Source organism: Anas platyrhynchos, chromosome 18, assembly GCF_047663525.1.
Source record: "Anas platyrhynchos isolate ZD024472 breed Pekin duck chromosome 18, IASCAAS_PekinDuck_T2T, whole genome shotgun sequence".
NCBI classification, from domain to species: Eukaryota; Metazoa; Chordata; class Aves; order Anseriformes; family Anatidae; genus Anas; species Anas platyrhynchos.
The window spans coordinates 4,675,008-4,695,496 of record NC_092604.1 but is presented as its reverse complement, the minus strand read 5'-3'; the positions used below and the strand labels follow the sequence as shown (position 1 = coordinate 4,695,496).

Genomic DNA, 20,489 nt, shown 5'->3' with positions numbered 1-20,489 from the left:
CGGGAGCTCGTGGCGGCCCGTTGCCTAACAGTAAAATCAACAGACAAACGGGCGGAACGAAGAGGAGCGCGGGTTTGAGTGACAGCGCGACAGCCAATCAGAGCTCCCTATTCGCGGAGCCTCGCTATCGTCAGCCAATGGGCGCCGCGGACGGCCGCTCGGGCGGGGAATAGAATGCTGCGCGCGCACTCCGCTGCTATATAAGGCGGTTGGCGGTCGCCTTACGCAGCCAGTCAGTTGGGGGACGAGTGGCGTTGGTCAAGGGTGCGCTGTGCCGCCGCCATCATGAGGGAGATCGTGCACCTGCAGGCCGGGCAGTGCGGCAACCAGATCGGGGCCAAGGTGCGGGCAGGGGCCGCGGCAGCGCTCGGGGCCGGGGGGGAGGCGGCGGCGGGCGGCAGGGCTGCGGCGGGCGGGCGGGGCCGGCCCTGACGCGCTTGTCCCCGGCAGTTCTGGGAGGTGATCAGCGACGAGCATGGCATCGACCCCACCGGCACCTACCACGGCGACAGCGACCTGCAGCTGGAGCGCATCAACGTGTACTACAACGAGGCCACAGGTAGGGCCCGGCCGCCCCCCGGTATTAACCCCCCCGGCCGCCCCCCAGGCGCCGCAGTCACGGCCCGTCCCTGTCTTGCAGGTGGCAAGTACGTGCCCCGCGCCGTGCTGGTGGACCTGGAGCCCGGCACCATGGACTCGGTGCGCTCCGGGCCCTTCGGGCAGATCTTCAGGCCGGACAACTTCGTGTTCGGTGAGTGCGCCGGGAGCGGGGGAGGGCCCCGCCGTGTAACCGGCTCGGGGTGGGGTGGGGCGGGCAGGGACGCTGCACTGCGGGCTTCCCCGCCGCACATGCTCCCAAGCATGCGGCCCCGGGAGGGGGGGGGGGGGGTAATCCTGGCGCTTGGTGACGGGCGTGGAGTCACCGGAGGGCTGCGGATGGTGCACGGTGGTAGCTGCCGAGAAGGTGTAAGAGGTCGTTGATCTTCCGAGTCCCATTATTCCTCGGGAATATCGGGAGAAATGAAAGGGTTGACGCATTGCTGGGTGCTGAATGCTTTCTGTGTAGGTATACCGAGCCATTTTAGAGGTGCTTCTGTGAAACCGCAGCTCAAGGCATGATAAAATGAAAGCTTTTGTGGGAGATTGCCATAGCCTGATGCTCTTAAGCTTTGCTTGCAAGCAGGAAGCAGTGACCGTAATCTAATATGAAAATGGCTCTCTTCCAGGTCAGAGCGGAGCAGGAAACAACTGGGCAAAGGGCCATTATACGGAAGGTGCTGAATTAGTTGATTCTGTATTAGATGTTGTAAGAAAGGAGGCAGAAAGCTGTGATTGCCTCCAGGGCTTTCAGCTGACTCACTCTCTTGGTGGTGGTACTGGCTCCGGTATGGGTACCCTCCTAATCAGCAAAATTCGTGAAGAGTACCCAGACCGAATTATGAATACTTTCAGTGTTGTACCTTCCCCTAAAGTCTCAGATACTGTAGTAGAGCCGTACAATGCCACGCTGTCGGTGCACCAGCTTGTGGAGAACACAGATGAAACATACTGTATTGATAATGAAGCACTCTATGATATATGCTTCAGAACACTGAAGTTAACAACGCCAACATACGGTGATCTGAACCATTTAGTGTCAGCGACCATGAGCGGTGTTACCACCTGCCTGCGTTTCCCAGGCCAGCTTAATGCTGACCTGCGGAAGCTGGCAGTCAACATGGTTCCCTTCCCCCGTTTGCACTTTTTCATGCCTGGTTTTGCCCCACTCACAAGCCGTGGGAGCCAGCAATACCGTGCTCTGACTGTACCGGAGCTAACGCAGCAGATGTTTGATGCAAAGAACATGATGGCTGCGTGTGACCCACGTCACGGCCGCTATCTGACCGTAGCTGCTGTGTTTAGAGGCCGTATGTCAATGAAAGAGGTAGATGAGCAAATGCTGAACGTTCAGAACAAAAATAGCAGCTACTTTGTTGAATGGATCCCTAATAACGTTAAAACAGCGGTCTGTGACATTCCACCTCGTGGCCTGAAAATGTCTGCCACATTCATTGGTAACAGCACAGCTATCCAGGAGCTGTTCAAACGCATCTCTGAACAGTTCACTGCTATGTTCCGCCGAAAGGCTTTCCTGCACTGGTACACAGGCGAGGGCATGGATGAGATGGAATTCACAGAGGCTGAGAGCAACATGAACGACCTGGTGTCTGAATACCAGCAGTACCAGGATGCGACAGCTGAGGAGGAGGGGGAGTTTGAGGAGGAGGCTGAGGAAGAGGCAGAGTAAAAGCTATGCATACGAACACCTGTAAATTTTGTTTAAAGCTGTATGAACTCTTTCATTCAATACTTCCCTGTCTGTGTTGTGTTCCTCTTCCTGTCTTAAAGTCACTTCAGATGCTGTACAGGCACCATTAAAGCATTTTTCACAGTGCACAGGCTCGTCTCCTTTGTTCCTTTCGGTAAGCTTTTCGGGTGCTGTTTCCAAATGTAAGTGCATAGGTGTGGCGGAGGTCTGGAAAAAAAAATGGGATGGGGTGTGAGCACCAGCCCTCCCGCTGATGGCAGCCACGCTTCTCCCTGCTGGGCTGGACACCAGTTGCTTGTGTCACCGGAGATGGGGCAGCCCTACTCGCTCCTCTACTGAAGAAATGTTCTGATGCTGCTGCGTAACCAACTGTACTTGCAGAGGGGAATACCCTTAACATGGAGGCTGAAATCTGGCCCCAGCCTGTGTCTAAATTTAGGTACCTGCCCGTGGATTCCTATTACAGGTGCGGGGTCAGCTGGCCGGGCTGCAGTCTCAGCAGGAGCTGGGCAGCTCTTCTGGCCAGAAGGAAAGCGCAGGCTCAGAGGGAGGTGGCTGGAAGCTACAGCTTGCTCGGGCTGCCTGGCTAATGAAATGGTGCCTGCGATTTGCCTTTCAGATGCAGGTGGGTGGTTCTGAAGGAAGGGAGCTGCCCTCGCCCAGGCTGCATCCAGGCAGCAGCACCAACCGAGCAGGGAGCTGGAGCTCAGGGCGAGTCACGGCTTCAGCCAGCTGCAGCAAGCTGTGCTGCGTCTGCTGCTGCAGACAAATTATGCTGAAGAGCTCCAGTTTGTGCAGCCAACAGCTTGATGGGCTCTTTTTAATTCAAGTTAGAAAAATATTCTGAAGTTTGGGATAGTCCCTTTTCACCCTTTGGAGGTGACCACAAATACCTACCTGCTACTAAATAGCACTATTGTCTGTCAAGAAAACTGCTATTAGCAAATCTAAGGATTAAAAACGAAGTTTCCCCTTCTGGAGCAGTATTTGGAATGGCCCTGAGCAGTGGTGGGAATCAGCCTGTCAAGAACCAGGTGGCCGGCTTCAGACCTATCCAGGAGGCTGCTGTTGTAGGTGAGAAGATGATGAGAGATTTTTAAAGCATGAGGTAACGCCTGCAGCAGTTGGTGCTTATGCATTCCCTGGCCCATGGTTTTCCCTCAAAGCCCTGCAGGGCTGTGGCCGTTCCCCTCATGTCTGATGTTGGCATCAAACTGAGGACAAAGCGCAGGGGCAGTGCTAACGCTGGACTCTGGTTTGCCTGGGGGCTGTAGAGCTCCAGGGGGCTCTAACCTGAGCGCCTCCAGATGACCGCAGCCCTATCCACTGCCAGCCCTGTGTGGAGGAAGAGCCAGAAACACCAGCACAGTGCCTCGAGAGCCAGGGGGACAGGCCCAGGTGGGTGCCCTGCGCTGGGGACAGCAGCCACTGTGCTCAACCTCCCCTTTCCCAGAGCAGGGGCTGGAGGCAGAAGCCAAGAGGAGCAGAAAATGTTTTTTCCTCTTTTCCTGTGTACAGCATGCAACGTGAGGTGAGAGCGTGTACACGGCCCTGCCCGCGGCATCTGCTTGTCCCCAGGGCCCTGTTGGAGGGGACAAGAGGCAGCTGTGGGACTCGGTTCCATTGGATGCCTGGGAAGCCCTCACGCTGATAGCAGGATCAGCGGTGCCTCAGCACTGAGTCCTGCTGGAACCCCATTAGAACACAACTCCTCGTGTTTGTGCCTTGGGCTCTCTGGTTGCCAGCTGAGCAACTGGAACACCGCTCCTCATGGTTCAGGGCAGACCCCAGACCCCACAACGCCCTTCACACCTCTCCTTTTTGGGACCCCCAAAGCCTGGCGGCCAGAACAGGGCCGCCACCACCTGCAATGGCTTATACCAATTCACAGCTTTTGGTGCAGTCTCCACCCCTTTGCATCATCTACCTTTTGCTTTTTTTTTTTTTTAATCACCCTTCAAGCTTTTCGGGAACAGAAGCCCTTCCTTGATGAAGAAGCTGCCATGCAGCCGTGGGGGACAGGTGAGGGCACGGCTCCAGCAGCCCAGCACATTTACTGCCCCTGTGGAACATCGCAGGGCTCTACCATGACACTGCAGCTATCAACAGCACTACTTAATGATGGTAATTAGTGACTTTCATTTTCATTCAACTGATGAACTTACGTGGTACAAAGCCCGTGTAGGCCGGTATCAGTCCAGCACTGGTGTAAATTCTGTTGTCAGGCCAGTAAGTTTGGGGAAATCTCTTGCCGAAGCTGTGAGCCGGGTATCGCTGCAGGAACTGGAAAACAAAACCCAGCAGCAGGAATTGTAAACCACTGCTACCCAAGCCGTGTCCTAATTAAAGGAAATACTTGGGCTGATGAGAAGCAATTCTCTCACCAGTTCCCTTTCCTTCTAATTTAAAGCTAGGTTGCAGCCATCGCATCTGGGCTTGGGCCACAGCTCATGGAGCTGCTGCAGCGGAATGCGTGCCTTGTTTTGGTGTGAGCCCCTGAACTGGTTTTGTTTCTCCATGCGTCCCACTGACAGCGATTAGCCCGTAATTCCCAGCCTAGGAGGAAGAGGAAGGCTTAGGGCGCGTTAACGGAAGGGAGAGTGAAATCTTCCTCCGTCACCTGCCCCGGAGGTCAGACCCCGATAACACTGCGTTGAAGGACAGCGCGGGGGTGGCAAAACCCCAAAAGCCCTCAGAAAAGCCCCGCTGCCTTGTTAGCGTGGCCCCTGCTCGGTGGTAAAGGGAGGGTTGAGGGAGCCACGCGAGCTGCCGGGGCCATCGAACCCTTGTGTGACCGCACGGGTTGCGGCGGTGCAATCCTCCTGCCTGCCCAGGGCAGCGCTGAAGCGAGAGGATTGCATTATTTTGCCCGATGCAGCCAGTAAGAAACGCTCCGTGGCGCATCCTAGCACGTAACCTAGGGCAACAGAGATTTAGGGCAGAAGATTAGTGGCTTGAAGGCAGAAGCCATCTTAGATAGAAATGTGCTGTGATTTATTTTTTTTTTTTTTAGTGTGCTTACATTCATTCCTTCAGTGCCTCCTGCACTGCAAAAAAACCTCTGCAAGCCTGAATTTTTCTGACCCCTGCAATGGAGAAACACCATCCACCTCCTTCACTAGCACATATTTCTTAAAAAATCAGGGCAGAAGTGATTTGCAAGCAGCACTTTTAGTTGTAATATCATCTGCTTTTTGTTCTCTTTGCTTTATTTCTATTTCTATTAACCACAGAAGGGAAGGCGAAGGAAGCCACACAAGAAAAATCTTCAGACATTTCAGCCAAAGCATCAGGATGCTACCAGGCACCCTGATCCCGACAGCCCCACCGCTGTCCCCACAGAGCCATTTCTTCCCAGTCAGGGGTCCTTTGGGCTTGCACCTTTTCCTACATCCGACCCCCACGCTCTGGGACAAAGGCACCACAGCGAATCCTGCTCACCAGAAAGGGTGAAAAATTTTGCAGCCTGCTTTTAAAATGAGCTGTCACCGAGCCCATCGGTGCTCACTGGCACTCACCCAGCGAGGCTGCAGCATCCCGGGGCTCTCACACCATTCTGGTAGCAGGAGGGACCGTGTGGCTTTGGATGCAATCTGCTAATTGGGGTGGGAGGGGTCTCGTTTTCCCATGTAGGAGGGTCATACGGCTTTGTAGTGGGGGGATCTTACAGCAAGGGGGCAAAATAGGAGATTTTTTTCAATAGGGATATTTCTCTGCTTTTTGGGATGGACACAGAAAATGAGAAGATCTAAATCCTTTTAAGACAAGTTACGTTAGTAAAGGAAAAATCTCTACAACACTTGAAAAGGAGGAATATCCATCCAAGAAGCCCAGGAAGCCATCCAGGTACCAGAGGATATATTGCATAAGGGGAGTGCAGATAGCTGGATCCTGCGTTTGTGCACCCAGAGCAGCACTTTTAATAGCTACCCTTAAACCAACCCTCAATAGATTTGCTTAATCCTTTTATGAACTCATTTATCCTCCCTTGTTTCCTTGGGACATTAAGTTACAGAATTTAATTGCTCATGATTTTTTCAACGTGTTACCTAATAGCGTTTTATTTTGCTTGTACTTATAACCTCAGCTCAAATACTGCTGCAGCAAATGCAACTGTCTGTGGTGCTGCAGATGACTCGAGACCAACATTATATCATTGAAATAAGATTTGTGCGTGACTCTACCTGATGTCTGTCAAATTCAGCCATGGCATCCTTCACGCCCTGCAAGTAGTTAACACCAGTAATCCAGGTGAAGCGGGGTATGTATCCGGTGTACCCTGTGGATGAAGGCAAGAGAGAACATACATAATCATATAAGGATGCACCACACTGGAAGTGGAAGACGCTAGGACAAATATAAAATCTTGGTAGAGTATTGCAAGGGAAAATTTCACTTAATTCATCCTTTTAAACTGGATGTAAGATTTATTCTGAGACAGTCATTGTTATGACCCCCAGGGAAAACTCAATGGGCTAAATCATATGGGGGTCTCCATGAGGTAGGGAAGAAACATTTCAATTTCTTGCAGTCGTTTCTTTAGAACAGCACCTCTGCCGTGTTCTCACCCAGTTTCATCTGCATGCAAGGGCTAACAACCAGGTCTCCAGCCTCTCTTCCTCATTTACCCTTCCCATCCAACAATTTTTCACCAATTGTAAAAGAGAAACTACATCAAGTGTTAAAATGAGGAAAAGCAGAGAGAGAAGTGCAAACTAAAAGAAGCCAGAATTCCCTCTTCTCAAGGGAATGCTTTGGAGAGAGAAATTTGCCTGCTGCTTCCTAGACTAGCAGTGCTTGGCCTTCCTCTTCCACCCCGTCTGAAATATTTCACCATGCATTCATGGCAGTCGCTATGGTCAGTGAGAAGTTAGGGAGCACAACTCCTTGTCAGAAAGAGCTCTGTACCTCTGTGAGGTGCAGTGCAACGCTGTTTGTTGCTTTGGTTATGCAGAAAAACCTCTTATGTTTTTAGGAGAGAAATACCTCGGGGGTAGCAGGCACTGTTCAGGCTGCTGCAGAGAGTGCAGAGCCCACGTCCTGCACGTCCCAAAGAAACTCCTTTGTGCTGAGAGGAGCAGGGGAGCGGGGGCATTTTGCACCCCAAAGTGTTCAGACAGTTGGGGACAAGTGGCCAACGCAGCTCCTGTTTCCCACAGGGGCAAAAGGGGATGAGATTCCTCCTGCCGGGGACTCGTGCTGGACACAGCCGCCCTCCCTTTTACCTGAGATGACTTTCTGCTGGATCACGTTCGGTACATCCAGCTTTGGTAGCCGATCATTTCTCTCTACACCCGCAGCTTCAGTCACTCCTGGCAGAGTCACACCTTCAATTTTTACAGGCTCAAAATAAAAGCAGAAATAAAATAAACACCAGTAAAACCTGCTTCCTCCTTTGACTCCACTACTTAAATCACTGCCAGAACCCAGTAATCACAGCTGCCATTTCCATTTCTCCCTGGCTCTCCACTAAGAGCTACTGCAAGAATTTCTGCTGCTGCCAAATTACCAGGCACGCTCTACGTGCGCAGGGTTTGCAAAATACCCACGGGAGACCAAGGGGGGCTTCTGGGGCTGAGCTCCTTTGGAAACCTGTTCCTCAGGCTGCCTCTCAGAGCAAGGCGCTGGGAGGAACCTTCTCGGGCTTTATATCCAAGGCAGCTTTTGACTTTGATACGTCAAATCTCTAATCTCTGCCCTCAGGGGATTTGCGCAGCCCTGGCTGACTGCCCCACGACAAATAGCATCTCCTGCTCCAGCAGCAGTAAGGGGACCAAACCCGTTGTCCCAGAGTAATTAAGTCAAATCCTAAAGCCTGTGTTTCAAAGAGAGTAATGAAGGTTGGAAATCTGGGTGAGCTGGGGAAGGCAGGAGATCAGGAAGATGGCACTGGCCAAAGGTGCCCTGAGCACGTGCTGCTCTGCACGAGGAGGTCCTGGTTCAGCAGAGGAGCCCCAAGCCCAACACAGGAGGGCTGCTTTGCATGGCACAAGGTCTGACAAGAGGGATTTGAAGCTAAAATGCAGCTGAATGAGAAATTAAGCCTTTGCGATTAGGAGCAATTACCCATTACAACATGATGATGCGATGGATTGGCTACTGCTAGAAATGCTCTTGCAAATTTGATATTTCCCAACAATTTCAATGTTCGGTCCTCACCATCCCTGCTATCTGTGCCTCCTGTCGGCTCCCTGTCCTCCCAGCACAGCAAGCCTGAGCCCCCCGGCCCTCCCCACGCCTCCCACCCACCCAGAGCCACTCACCTGCCTGAGTCCTGCTGGCGAGGTGACAAGCCCACGAGATGCGGTCAGCTTAGGTAATCGCCACTCCTGCCCCTCCGATGGCCTCCACGGCACGGCAGGACAGCGTGCCACCACCGACGGGTACCCGTATTCCTGCTGCACGCTTACGGCACGCTCGCTGGGGTCGTGTGAAGGCATGGGGTCCATGTGTGTCAGCAGCAGCTGCTCCTCTGCCGGCCCTGGCGGGGGAGGCTTTGGTCCAAAAATCGGTTCGGGAAAGTTCGTCATGGCCCCAGCTCTCTCGTAGGGAAAGTATCCTGTGGGGCAGAGCCAGAGTGTGGGGAAGGAGAGGCCAGGGCATCGCCATTGTGCCTGCCCTCAGCCCCACCAGCTTTTCTGGAACAGGGGAGGGGAACGGGGACCCAAAGCATCCCGGGCTCCATCACACAAACCCCATCAGCCCTGGCCAACAAACTGCCGTGCACAGACTACACAGGGATCGGTTCAGTTGTTTAATGTTTGATCTACACCATGCCCAAGCTGCAAAATATCACCAGCCGAGCTATAAATAGCAAGGAAAAAAGCCCACATCCTTCACTGTGTCCACACACCCCTAACAGCCCCTGTGCCCGACAAGGAATTCCTGCACCGGCATCGGGGCTGCTCGGCCAGGACGGGGCTGCTGACGCCGGCTGGAAAAAATCCCACGGCCAGCGTGCGCTGAGCGTCTGCGCGATGAACCAGGGATGGCCGAGTTGGCAGCTTTTGTCTGGCCTTCCCTTAAAAATATCCCGTGACGTGGCTCCCCCAGCCCGTCAGACACCTCCAGCCCCAGCGCTGCCTAACGCGTTTTGCTCAGCGCCATGGCTTTCTCCCTCCTTAGTGATGATTGCTCTTACACCCCACAACCACCTCTTCCTAATTGGAAAACCGTTTCTATGCCTGACTTTTGTTTGTTTGTTTGTTTTTAAACAAATCGAATTCTTTCCATTTTTGCTCCTATAGGTCATTCCTCCCAGCCCTCTGACCGCCACTGCCCTGTTCTGGGGACATCTGCAGAGCCCGCAGAGACGCGCGGCCAGCGCTGGCTGCGGCTGCAGAGGCCCCTGCGGGAAGCCACCGGTCCCAGCTCTCAGCAAGGAGCAGAATTTGCCCCTTTCTGCACAGGTATAAGGCTCCCAACTGGTGCTTGGGTTTGAAGTTTGCTTCTAATCCCATTATAATGCACATATACGGTATATAACTTCATAAAGTTTTATAGACATAGGCACACCCTCTATATAACAGTACTATCAACTGCTGCCCAGGCTAGCAACAGACTAAAAATAAATCCTCGATAGAATTGATTTTTCAATCTGCTGTGCAAATTTTAAAGCAGCTTTGTCTTTGTATTTCCTACATTATTAATGAAAATATTGTATCTACACTTCTTTCATGCAACAAACTAGTTATTCCATCAAAGGAAAAAAAATGAAGCCATTTTGTACTTGAGAAATCCTTACGAGCTCTTTGTTATCAGCCTGTGCCATAACCCCTCACCATGGCCACAGCCACCCTGCAGCTCCATGGTTCACATCCCCATCAGCCGAGTCCAGCATCACTTCCAGGAGAAATCCAGCATAGGACTCATCTGACCAGCAACATACTTTGTGCCCATCAACAAGATTTTATCAAAAATAGACCTTGAAACATCCTTCAGGCTCTGAGTTCACTAATGGCAAACCCGCAGACGCAGCACTGCTGGGAGCTCTTTGATCTCGGTTGGGTGAAATGTTGTGCTTAAAGAAGAACGCCACGCAGTACTCATGGAAGTTTACAATGAAGGACTTGAGGATTGGACAGCCCTACAGCAGCAGGAAGAGGTATCACAGCACAAGGTGCTTCTCGGGGCCAGGTTCTTCAGCATTTCACCAGCGAGCAGCAGAGGCAAGCTCCTGGCCACAAACATCTGTGGGTGACGTAAAGGCTGGCGAGGGGAGGACAACAACAAGGACGGGGTAATGATGGAGAGCAACCAGGCCAACTGGTTAGTTGGGTCCATTCAAACTACATTTTAGGCCAAGGAAATGCAAATGGAAACATCCAGGAACAAAGCCTGTGAGTGACACCTGCGTGGAGCAGACCTGGATCCTGCAAAACACGGCTGGGAAGAGCAGAAATGCCAAAAGCTTGCAAGCAGCTACGTGGCGCGATTCCCAGCGTGAAGCAGGAAACGTCGCTGCAGTGGGGCTGCCTCCAGGGAATACAGGGCCCAGATCCTGCCCAGGCACACGTAGCCCCTGCACGGAGCTGCTCCTGCTGAGCAGGGCCCCAAACAGCTATGGCTGAGGCTCACAGCGCCATACACAACAAACAGGCACGGCCCTGAGAGGGGCCGATATGGGACCAGAGCACGGCTGTCACTTGGGGCCTGTTCAGCTGGCTTCAGGCACCCTCTACCTAGCCCCTCTGGGCAGGTTCCTGCAAATTCCTGGTGGTGGGAATCTCTGTGAGCACGTCTCAAAGTGGCTGGTGGAGGAGATGGGGCTGGTTAACAGAAGGGGGCACAGAAAGGAGGGGGCAGAGAAAGGAGGGGGCAGACACAAGCCCTCTTGCAGAGCTGAGGCAGGAGAGCTACGAGCCAATCTTCCCCAGACAGAAAGAGAGGGGACTACAGCCTGTGGAATAAGGAGTTGGGTGGCAAGTTCATAAACACCATAAAATCATTTATCTAACTGAAGATAATCAGGGGCCTACGATTCTCTCTGCTCCAAAAGATGCCAACCCCAGAAGCCCAGTGATGCCCCTCTGCTGAGGCCGTGCTTCAGCTTCACATCATCACTACTCCTCAGAGGCACCTGCACCAGGACTATGGGGGCTCCATAGAAAACTTCCCCTTCCCCCAGATCCCATGGTGGACAGGCACGGAGCTCACTGTGACCAAACCTGCGTTTGTTCTGGCACAGATGAGGGGCCGCTCACCTGGGTGCCCGGGGAGGTAGGGCTGCAGGCTGCCCTGTGTCCCGCTGAAGTCCTCGATGAATCTTTGCTTGCACAGCGGCGCCAGCACGGAGCGAGGGCTCTTCCGAACGTGGGGGTCTGTCAGCAGACGGTAAGTGGTTTTGCCGTAGGTTTCTCCAAACTGATAGTTGTACTGAGGGACGAAGCCCTCATAGCTGGGGAGGAAACCGAAACAGAGCGGTCACTGCCACGGCCTGTGCCGGAGGATTGGCGTGAGGGCCGTCGTGCAGCAGGCAGAGCAGGGCCAGGCACGCAGCACCGCATCGGTGGGCACAGGGACACCCGAGCTGCATGTTTGTACCTGGGCATATCCCAGCGCCCCTCGTTTATCACAAACTGCAGAACTGAGAGTTGTGACTTGTAAACTCTGAGCCCTCATAGCAAGGAGCAGGATGGGCTCACGACCCAAAGCAACCTGCACTGCTCCTTCCCTTCCTTTCCCCAGGTGACTTTGCAGTGGCTCTGGGGACAAGGGGCCTGGCCCAACTCTGGCTCCGTCCCCAAGCCCACCACAGGCCACAAACTCCAGCTCTTCCCAGCACCAAATTTCCCAGCAGCGACGTTATTCCAGCAGCACAGAAGGAAGGTAGAGCTGCCAGTCACAATGTATAGACAGAAATACTTGATCAATGATCCCGCTGTGTATTTGGGGATAAAGGCAGATGATGCATGAGGATCATAAGATGATGAGTAAGTACTTTCCCTTCCAAATACTTTAAACAACAGCCAGCAGAGCCATGCATTTGCACTTGGCAAGTTGTCCTATTTTGCATGCAGGATCTTTTACCGGCAGCTACTGGAGGAGCTCGGTGGCCCCTTCCCATTGATTTTCAATGCGTCTTGCAACACAGAGAAACTATGCAGGGACGATAAAGCTGAGCGGGAGCAAAAATGACACAGCCTAAATAATTACAGGCCAGCTGAAGGGATTTTGATCATGAACAAAATAATGGTAGGGCTGAGAAAGGATTCAATTCATAAGCAATTAAAAGCGAGGTAATCCGAGGAGCTCAGGCGAGTCAGTCTGGGTTTACGGGGAATGGATCTGCCACGTAAGTGAATCACAAGAGCTGCTGATAGAAGCCGTGGTGCTCTGGGAAGAGATCAGGACTCCTGCAGGCTGCTTGACTTTCTCTTCATGGTATTCTCATTAAGAAACCAGAGAAATCCCTCGTTTCTGTAGTTCACCGTTGCAGCCAGTGATCTTAAAACCCCTTCGCAAGCAGCAAGTCAGTGGCTTTCTGGAGGCTGTGCCCAATTTCCCTTTCTCTTGCTCAATCCTACCTTCAGTGCCCGCTCCCAGGGCTGCGTCACGGAACAGGGAGCAGCCCTGGCCCTGTGCCCGGCCCTGCACCGCTCCGCACCGCTCCCAGCTCCGCCGGGACGGGCAGGGCCGTTCCCAGGACAGGCCCACAACGTGGATCTACACCTTCTCCCCGTGCCAAGTCCTTGCCAAATGGCTCTAACATCGCGTTTCACTTCCCAATGCCTCCGAGCGCTGCGGGGGTGATTGGTGCCTGGTGCTTCCGAGTGCTTTGGGTGCCTGCGTGGTGCTGGGGACTCACCAGCATGGGCAGGCCCCACACGTGGGACAGCTGGAGAGGTGCTGCAACGTGTCAGCCTCCTCCTCCTCCTGCCGGCACCTCCCAACATCTGCAGGCAGCGACGTCTGCAGCAGTGGAGCCAGGCTGCAGCGATGCCCAGCAGGCAGCTCCTCCTCGCGTGCAGGCACCCAGCCCAGCGGGACCCTGGGCACGGGAGGAAGGAAGCCTCAAGCAGCAGGAGCTGGTGCCTCCTCCTGCCTCCTGCAGCTGAAGCAGCAGCCTGAGAGGAGCCGTGCAGCTGCAGTGGTGGTATTAGGGCTCAAATCTGCCTCTTGCAAGGGCTGTTCTTAGGCAGGATGGAGCAAGGGAAGAATTTTGAGGCTTTGGGCTCCAAAAGGGAGGCGCAAGCCCAGCACAGCTCCCTCCTTGCTGCTGTCAGCACGCAGGGTGACAGCTCACAGCAGCACGCACACCGTTTGGACAACTACAGCAATGCAAGAGTAAGGGAAAAACCCAACCCCAGCACTTAGGTAAGCTCTGAAGGCACAGAGGTCAGGAACGGGAAAATCCTGCACGTTGCTGTAATGGCAAGGACCAATTTCATCTTCGCTACCAGACAATTGCTGAGGAAGGAAACACGCTCCCAGCCTTCACCTGCAGCTCAGGCTCAGCCTCCCCTCTTGCCCATGGCCATGCAGGACTCGGGCTGGTTCCCTCTGTGCTGTTTCTCTGCCTCTTCTACCAGCTCCTGCCCGGGGAGGGCTCCCAAGGCGCCCTCAAAACTTCACTGACCCAAGTGACTTTGTACCAGCAGCCACCTGCTGTCTCTCGGTGGCCGTCCAGCCCTTTCCAGGTCACCCGTGTGTGCAGGGCACCACACACACCGGGGCAGATCACCAGGGGACCCCACGCACCACCTCTGCTTCACCACAAAGCTTGTCCACATATTTCTGCCTTCAGTGTTTATGTTTCAACATAACATTTTAGCCCATTCATCGGGAACCACCTCTCACCAACCACAGCCTTGTTCCTTTCAAAGGCCATAACAGGACTTTGCAGAAAGCTTTTTTTTTTTTTTTTAAAAAAAAAAAAATCCAGCTATATATCAGCCAGATCACCATTACCCACAGTCACTGACTTCAGAGGACTGTGCTCTACCCAATTAATTCATTGATGACAATTATGTTCATGCAAATATTTATTCAAAGGAGATCTTCAGACATCCTTGGTGCAAAAATTACTTCAGTTTGGAACTAAAACCCAGAAGCTCTGGAAACATTTGGCAGCTTAGAATAAATGGAAAAAAAGGAAAAAAGTAGTTTTGAAGTTCCCCTCAATGCCCCGTGTCATGGTCTTTAATTACACCTGCCATAAGGTGCAGTTTTCCCCCTGGAGCCATGTCTCCTTCACTGCACTGTTAGATGGCACTTTTATCAGTGTCTTTAAAAAATCATGAGCCACGAGACGTATCCTATCCCAACCAGAGGTATTTGCGTTGGAAATGACCAGACTTTTTGGATGAACTTCAGGACTTACCCGGGGACATGGTAAGGATCCGGAGGGAAGAGGCTGCTCTCCCTGGGGGCCGTCATGGCACAGTGACAGCGGGAGGGAGGAGATGCAGCAGTCACCCGGGAAACCTCTGTGATGCTGCCGGGTACCGTGCTGTGATTCTGTGCTTCCAGGCGCACCACGCGGCTCTGCAGGTTTTTCTGGATGAGTCTTTCTTTACCCAGAAAGGAAAGCTCTGGAAATCTTGGATGAGCATGGAAATTTCATGGAGTTTGTCAGATTTCCTGCAGGCTCAGCACCCTTGGGACAGCAGCAGATGTTCCCCATAAGCGGCCCCGGCACGTGTCTGTGTTCACGCCGCCGTCCACGTCCCACACGTGCAGACGGGGAGCTCTGTGCTGTGCACACCCAGGTCCCCATGCAGTGCACACACAGCAAGGGCAGCGCTGACACTGGATGCATCAGCCCTGCTCTGCCCGCTCCTGGCTGCTGGAGGACGCAAACCTTTGCTGCCTTGCTACAAACAGGGCAAAGGAGCTCCTGTCCCCAACACAGCATGGTCACGGTGCCTGCTGTGTGGTGGTTCAGCGCCCCTCTGCCCAGCTCTTCTCTGTGCTGAACTGCTGTTGGGAGTGCTGTGTCCTTACCTTCAAGGTCATCCCACCTGTTGGCACCAGCACCACTTCCACAAACTGCAACACCAGGAGGGAGCCTGGCTCATTGCCAGTGTCCCTCTGTGGTCTCAAAGAACTCCAGCCACGTGGCCAGCACAATCATTTCAAGACCTCAGAGATACTAACCAGAAGTTGGAGTATTCCAGCATTTTCTCATCTGTTTAGGTGCCAGCACTCCACACAAAATTGCACCTGAGAAGACACATGTGCTGCTTTGACTCCTGCTCTTGGTACCTCAACATTTTGGGAGATCTGGAGTTTCCAGACCTTATGAGTTTGCCCCAGTACCTGAACTCTGCGGGAACAGAACTGCACAGCATCCCCAGCTCCGCAGGGTGGATGGGGCCGCCAGGGGTACAATGACTGTACTCAGTGGAAGATGAGGGGCAGGAGGCTCAAGTTGCCCCAAGGGGAAGGCTGACTGGACATAAGGAGAAAATTCTTCCCCACAGGAGCAGTGCAGCTCTGGGGCAGGGTCAGAGCAGGTGCCCACATCTCCATCCTTGGGGACCTTCAGAGCCCAGCTGTGCACAGCTCTGAGCAGCCCAACGCAGCTTTGAAGTTAGCTGTTTTTAGAGGCTGACTGGGTTAGAGACCTACAAAGGTCTCTCCCAACCCAGATCATCCTTTGAATTTAATATGAATATGAAAAAAAAAATGCTTAAGGAAACACAGCACCATATTCACAGCACTGAAGAGCGACCCCAGGCCACTCCGGGTCCCACTGGCTGTCTCGGCTCCCTGGGGCTCAGGTCACCCTGTCAGTGCCTTCAGAAAGTTCCTCCAAAGTCCACTCCTTTTGGAGCAGCAGCTGCATTGCACTGGCTGCTTCTTCCAGACCTGGGGTCACACACTTACCAAAGTTATTGAACAGTCACACCAAAATATCTGTCCTCAGTGCAGACACCTAGACCTAGGCAAAATATTAAAAAAAAAAAAAAAGCAGAAATTCACTTTTGTCAAGGTTATCATTAGAATTTATTGATATGAGAGAAACTTCGTATGTCAGTATGTCAGTGGAGGAACAGCACGTCCTGACATAACAGAAGGACAAAGCCCACCCAGGTGACATTACAGCGTTCTGGAACCTCTGAACTCCAAAACACAGGAGGTCACGCACACGGCTGTGTATTACTCGGCTCTGTTTTCCAGGACAGGATGGAAACTCTCCAGCAATAACACCAACGCATGGCTGCATACATGACCACAACAGCTTTGACTCCTGTCCCCACACCAGGCACTTACAGCACACACGTGTGGCAACAGCAGCTCACCCAGAGCCCCTCGGTCGAAGGGGGCAAACACCTGCTTTGTGGTGAGAGCCACCCGAGCCCGTGCAGCCCTCGCAGGGCGTGAGATGCCTCGTGCTCCATCACGGGAAGGCTGCTCAGAGGACCAGCCCAGACCGCGATGCCTACACACAGTCCGGGGACTCCCACAGCGACCTGCAGCAGGACAACTGGGGGCAGCTGGGAAGCTTCAGGACCAGCTTTGTTCTGCCTGGGGAGCAGACACAGCACACTCAGTCCTGGCGTCTGCCAACGCAGGGACAGGTTTTCTCTTTCAACGTAACAGCCATAATTATCCTCTTATTAGAGCTGTTTTGGCATTCCCTCCGTCAGCGGTGTCCACTTACAGAGCTCGTAGCACAGACACGATGTAGCTCGTAGCACAGTGAACACTATGCTGCTGGCCAAGATAGGAATTATCTTTACAACCTTTACTGGAAATACATGTTATACTGGATGCTGTTTGGAAAAATAAGAAACAAAGAAACAAAACAAAAAGTGCTGAACTTTAACCTCCCAGCTTATGAAATACTCGGTTTGGTCCGTAATATCTTGCTAAACAGTTACAAAGGGAATAGCAGAGTATTCCCCAGGCACCTGATAAATCCACAATGGATGTACTGTAGAAACAAGCTGAATTCTCTGACCCACTCCAAGGGTATTTCAGAGCCCTATAAAATACTCCAGAGAACGAGCCATTTGTGACACAACAAACAAAAAGACAACCCTGGTTCAAGGAGCAAGTTGTCTCGTGTTGTACAGGAAGCATCCAAAATCAGACGCAAAGCCACCCTGATCAGAACTGGCGGGATGTGGCAGTCCCACCCTGATGCCAGATTTGATCACAGCAGTAACAGAGCCTGGGCCGAAGTGCATCTGCCTGGCTGACAGCGCTAAACCTGCTGCAGACCTGAAGAGGGACTGCAGATGCTAGAAATAAATGCGAGTGTGTGCGCAGGTGCGTGCCGGCGATGGCACGTGCCCTGTTCCTTTTCCTCTCACGTGAGCTATGACGAGTGACATAGCGGGGGCTGCTCTCAGCCATTCGCTTTCACCAAATCTAAGTTCCCCCTGCACACTTAACAGCATCGACTTAGAGATCTCATATTAATGGGTACTTATACAGGATTAATTGCACATCAGTCCATTGTGGCTACAAGTTCATTAGGCTAATAAATCTACGTAGTGACAGTAGTACAGTATCAGCTACTTTTCAATACAAACTCCCTACCCTAGCCTTAATTTGCAGGTCAAGAGAAGATCTACTGTAGTGACCTTCCTATGACCTTTAACATTCATTTTTTTAATTTTCTTTTTTCTAGAAAAAAAAAATCCAGTGTGGGGAAAATGCACATATATAACAAAAGCAGTGCTTAACAACCACAGGAAAAAAGAACATGATCTTGGACTCTATCAGCATCCTCCGTAGACCCTGGTAGCATTACTTCCAAAGGGTTGCTAAATCCAGCTCCGTCAGTTCTCAAGTCTGTTAAACCATTTCCTAGCTCTAGTCAGTTCTAGTTTCTTACTATACATATTATCTCTAGCAAGAGCCTACAGAAACACTTGCTAATGTGCACAACACTTCCATTTGATTTAATGGAATAGTTTTAGAAGACTGAAGTCTTTACTCCTACAAATCCGTTCTTGAATTGTGGCTCTCACTCAGGCTGGCGCCTTTCTGTTCCAACCAGGAGAGAGCTCCAAGTCCCTTGTAAAGTTTTATTCATTCGTCTTTCCCAAAGGCGTGTGGGTATCTAACAAAACCCCTCTCACAGTATTCCCAGGAAATGATTCAGAAGAGGAGATGATTTTTCAACCAAATGAGATCCTCTGGTCCTGCGCGTCAGACCATGGCCAATAGAACGAGCAGCTGCCATGGACGTCTCAATTAAATACGGTACAGTCAAGGGAGGAGAGCAAGGTGGCCTGACCATCTTCCTGTGAGGTACAGGCAAAGAGACACCAGAGTCACTCTGTTCTCAACAGTTTGTCTCTTTTTCTGGAGTCAAATGTTTGATTCCATTTGTTCTAGCAGGAAGTGGTGAATCATGTCAAAAGTGGGACGATCTTTTATATCCCTGCTCCAGCATTTCAGCATCAGGTCAAACACAGGGTTAGGGCACAGAGGAGTCTGGGAGAGATAGATCTGAAAAAAAGAATACAGCAAGTTCAGTGTTTGTTCCTTAAAAGAATCAAACCTTGACTAAACGAAAACCACAGGACAGCTTCGGTCTAGGCGTTACAAGACACAGCAGTCATGCAATGTTTGAAATCCATTAAGCGTGAATCTGGCAGTGAAGCCTGCACGGAGCTGCGACACCACCTCAGATGGCACTGCAGACACTTTGCCAACTTGTTTGATGAGCCGGTCATAAAACAGTCCTTTGTCCCACAGGAAACATGAATGCTTCAGAGACTTGTGTTCCAAGAGACAGAAAAACACAAACCAAAACTAAATTTACCACGATAAAATCCAAATACTTTCACTCACCGTAGACAACACATGAGGCTTTCTAAGCATCGTGACAGCTTGTTAGCAGAGACAGAAAAAACACCTTTTAGAGCTTATCTACAGCACAGGTTGGCATTTTTTTTTTTCCTTTCCTCTCATTTCTATACACTGATCTTTTAGACTCTTCACTAGATCATTAGTATCTGGGAGACAATGAATAAAACTTTGCATTTTTTTTTTTTATTTCCCTTAATCCTTTAATTTATTTGATACTAAATGTCAATCTGGGGAGAACAGCAAACAAATAGATGTCCACTCTTGGGGTACAGCAATCATCAGTGGGCTGGATTGTCATGCTCTATTTACCGTCATCACTGATATTTCTGTTAAAGGGTACGAAGGCAAGAACAGTGGACTGTACACTCCTGCCTGGAGCAACAGAGGATAATGAGACAGAAAAGCCTTTCAGCAACTAGGGATGGCCAAAAGCTCCTCAGCATAGATGGAGATATCACAGGGAGTATCTAACCCCTGGGTGCTAACAATTCCTCCTTCCCCACCTCAGTGAGTGCTTCCTTGTCTTTCAGAGGAAACACTAAGGGCAGAAAAAACTGACAAAGCAAAAGGTTTGCGTAGGACAGCCCAGAAAAGCTAAGGAGGACAGTGCAAAGGCAGATTGAAGCAGAAGTGGCTTATAACACGGAAGAAGCACTGGACAGGCCAGGAGGCTCTTCCAGTGGGACTCCAAGAGAGGAAAGCCAGTCCAATGAGCCTGGACGAAGGGCAAGAGAGGTGGGACACATTTGAAAAGAGGAGTAACAGAAGCAGGGACTTTTGCAGATAATGTAAGGCCAGCAGAAGGGTCTCAAGGAGATCAGTTTGGATGCAATCAAGGTCAAGTGGAGGAAGAAGTCACATTTGCTTTCTTACCTGCCTTCCCTGGCTCCGGAAGAACTCTCCCGTGTTCTCGATGACTTGCTCATCTGAGAGGAGGCTGTAAGGTTGCTCCTTACACAGTATGAACATCTCCCAGAGCGTGACCCCAAATGCCCAGACATCACTGGCAGTGGTGAACTTGCCCTGTGAACAGAAAGGATGTTGTAAGCCTGGTTTGCCCACAATGCATGTTTAGCAAAGGCTATTTCAGTCTGCTCTCTCTAAACACGAGGATTCACACCTGGGAAAACGCTCTCCATAAAGACAGCAGAGCAGGTGACCTGCTCTGAGCAATTCACAAAGGGACCAAAGCACGACATTGCTGCTTTGCAGGGCAGGAGCACCATGTCTCTGTGGACCCACGGCACCTAATAAGGTGCAGTTTTCACTGGGGCAAACCTCTTGAAACAGGGGGCAAGTCTCAGAGGAAGTTAGCAACTTACCGTCCCTCTTGAGGAAGTCTGCATTTGCCTCCAGCAGTAGCACAATGCTGTAGGCTGTGGCAGCAGGGTGGAGAGCTGCTGCCTAC

General features: G+C 51.8%; 3 protein-coding genes across 11 annotated transcripts in view; 1 reads left to right on the top strand and 2 right to left on the bottom strand.

Moving 5' to 3' along the window:
- The first annotated feature begins 182 nt into the window (after positions 1-182).
- On the top strand, positions 183-2,436 carry TUBB4B (tubulin beta 4B class IVb). The gene is made up of 4 exons (XM_027471213.3): positions 183-342; positions 451-559; positions 641-751; positions 1,227-2,436. The coding sequence occupies exons 1-4, from the start codon at positions 286-288 to the stop codon at positions 2,285-2,287; spliced, it is 1,338 nt and encodes a 445-aa protein (XP_027327014.1). The 5' UTR covers positions 183-285; the 3' UTR covers positions 2,288-2,436.
- On the bottom strand, positions 1,879-15,110 carry CIMIP2A (ciliary microtubule inner protein 2A). Its single transcript, XM_021277545.4, has 7 exons — positions 14,631-15,110; positions 11,512-11,705; positions 8,572-8,867; positions 7,534-7,651; positions 6,493-6,587; positions 4,474-4,591; positions 1,879-2,515 (listed from the first exon to the last, which is right to left on the bottom strand). Exons 1-7 carry the CDS (start codon positions 14,684-14,686, stop codon positions 2,427-2,429), a joined length of 966 nt encoding a protein of 321 aa, XP_021133220.4. The 5' UTR covers positions 14,687-15,110; the 3' UTR covers positions 1,879-2,426.
- Positions 15,111-16,234: 1,124 nt separating this feature from the next.
- LOC101791127 (discoidin domain-containing receptor 2) overlaps positions 16,235-20,489 on the bottom strand; it is a 58,306-nt gene continuing 54,051 nt past the window's right edge. For 8 of the 9 annotated variants that reach the window (XM_027471208.3, XM_027471210.3, XM_027471209.3 and 5 more), the window contains exons 16-17: positions 19,955-20,104; positions 16,235-18,718 (exon numbers count right to left, since the gene is read on the bottom strand). In XM_027471208.3, coding sequence (XP_027327009.1) covers positions 18,578-18,718; positions 19,955-20,104 — 291 coding nt within the window. In that variant the 3' untranslated portion in view covers positions 16,235-18,577. Of the gene's footprint in view, positions 18,719-19,044; positions 19,102-19,954; positions 20,105-20,489 lie in introns of those variants that run through there. The other variant, XM_072025121.1, reaches the window with a different exon arrangement.

Coding starts and splice junctions, on each gene's coding strand:
- TUBB4B (XM_027471213.3), top strand. CDS start 286: ATGAGGGAGATCGTGCACCTGCAGGCCGGGCAGTGCGGCAACCAGATC. Junction 343..450: donor GCAACCAGATCGGGGCCAAG/GTGCGGGCAGGG, acceptor TGTCCCCGGCAG/TTCTGGGAGGTGATCAGCGA. Junction 560..640: donor GTACTACAACGAGGCCACAG/GTAGGGCCCGGC, acceptor CCTGTCTTGCAG/GTGGCAAGTACGTGCCCCGC.
- CIMIP2A (XM_021277545.4), bottom strand. CDS start 14,686: ATGACGGCCCCCAGGGAGAGCAGCCTCTTCCCTCCGGATCCTTACCAT. Junction 11,706..14,630: donor GATCCTTACCATGTCCCCGG/GTAAGTCCTGAA, acceptor TTTCCTCCCCAG/CTATGAGGGCTTCGTCCCTC. Junction 8,868..11,511: donor CTACCTCCCCGGGCACCCAG/GTGAGCGGCCCC, acceptor TCTGCCCCACAG/GATACTTTCCCTACGAGAGA.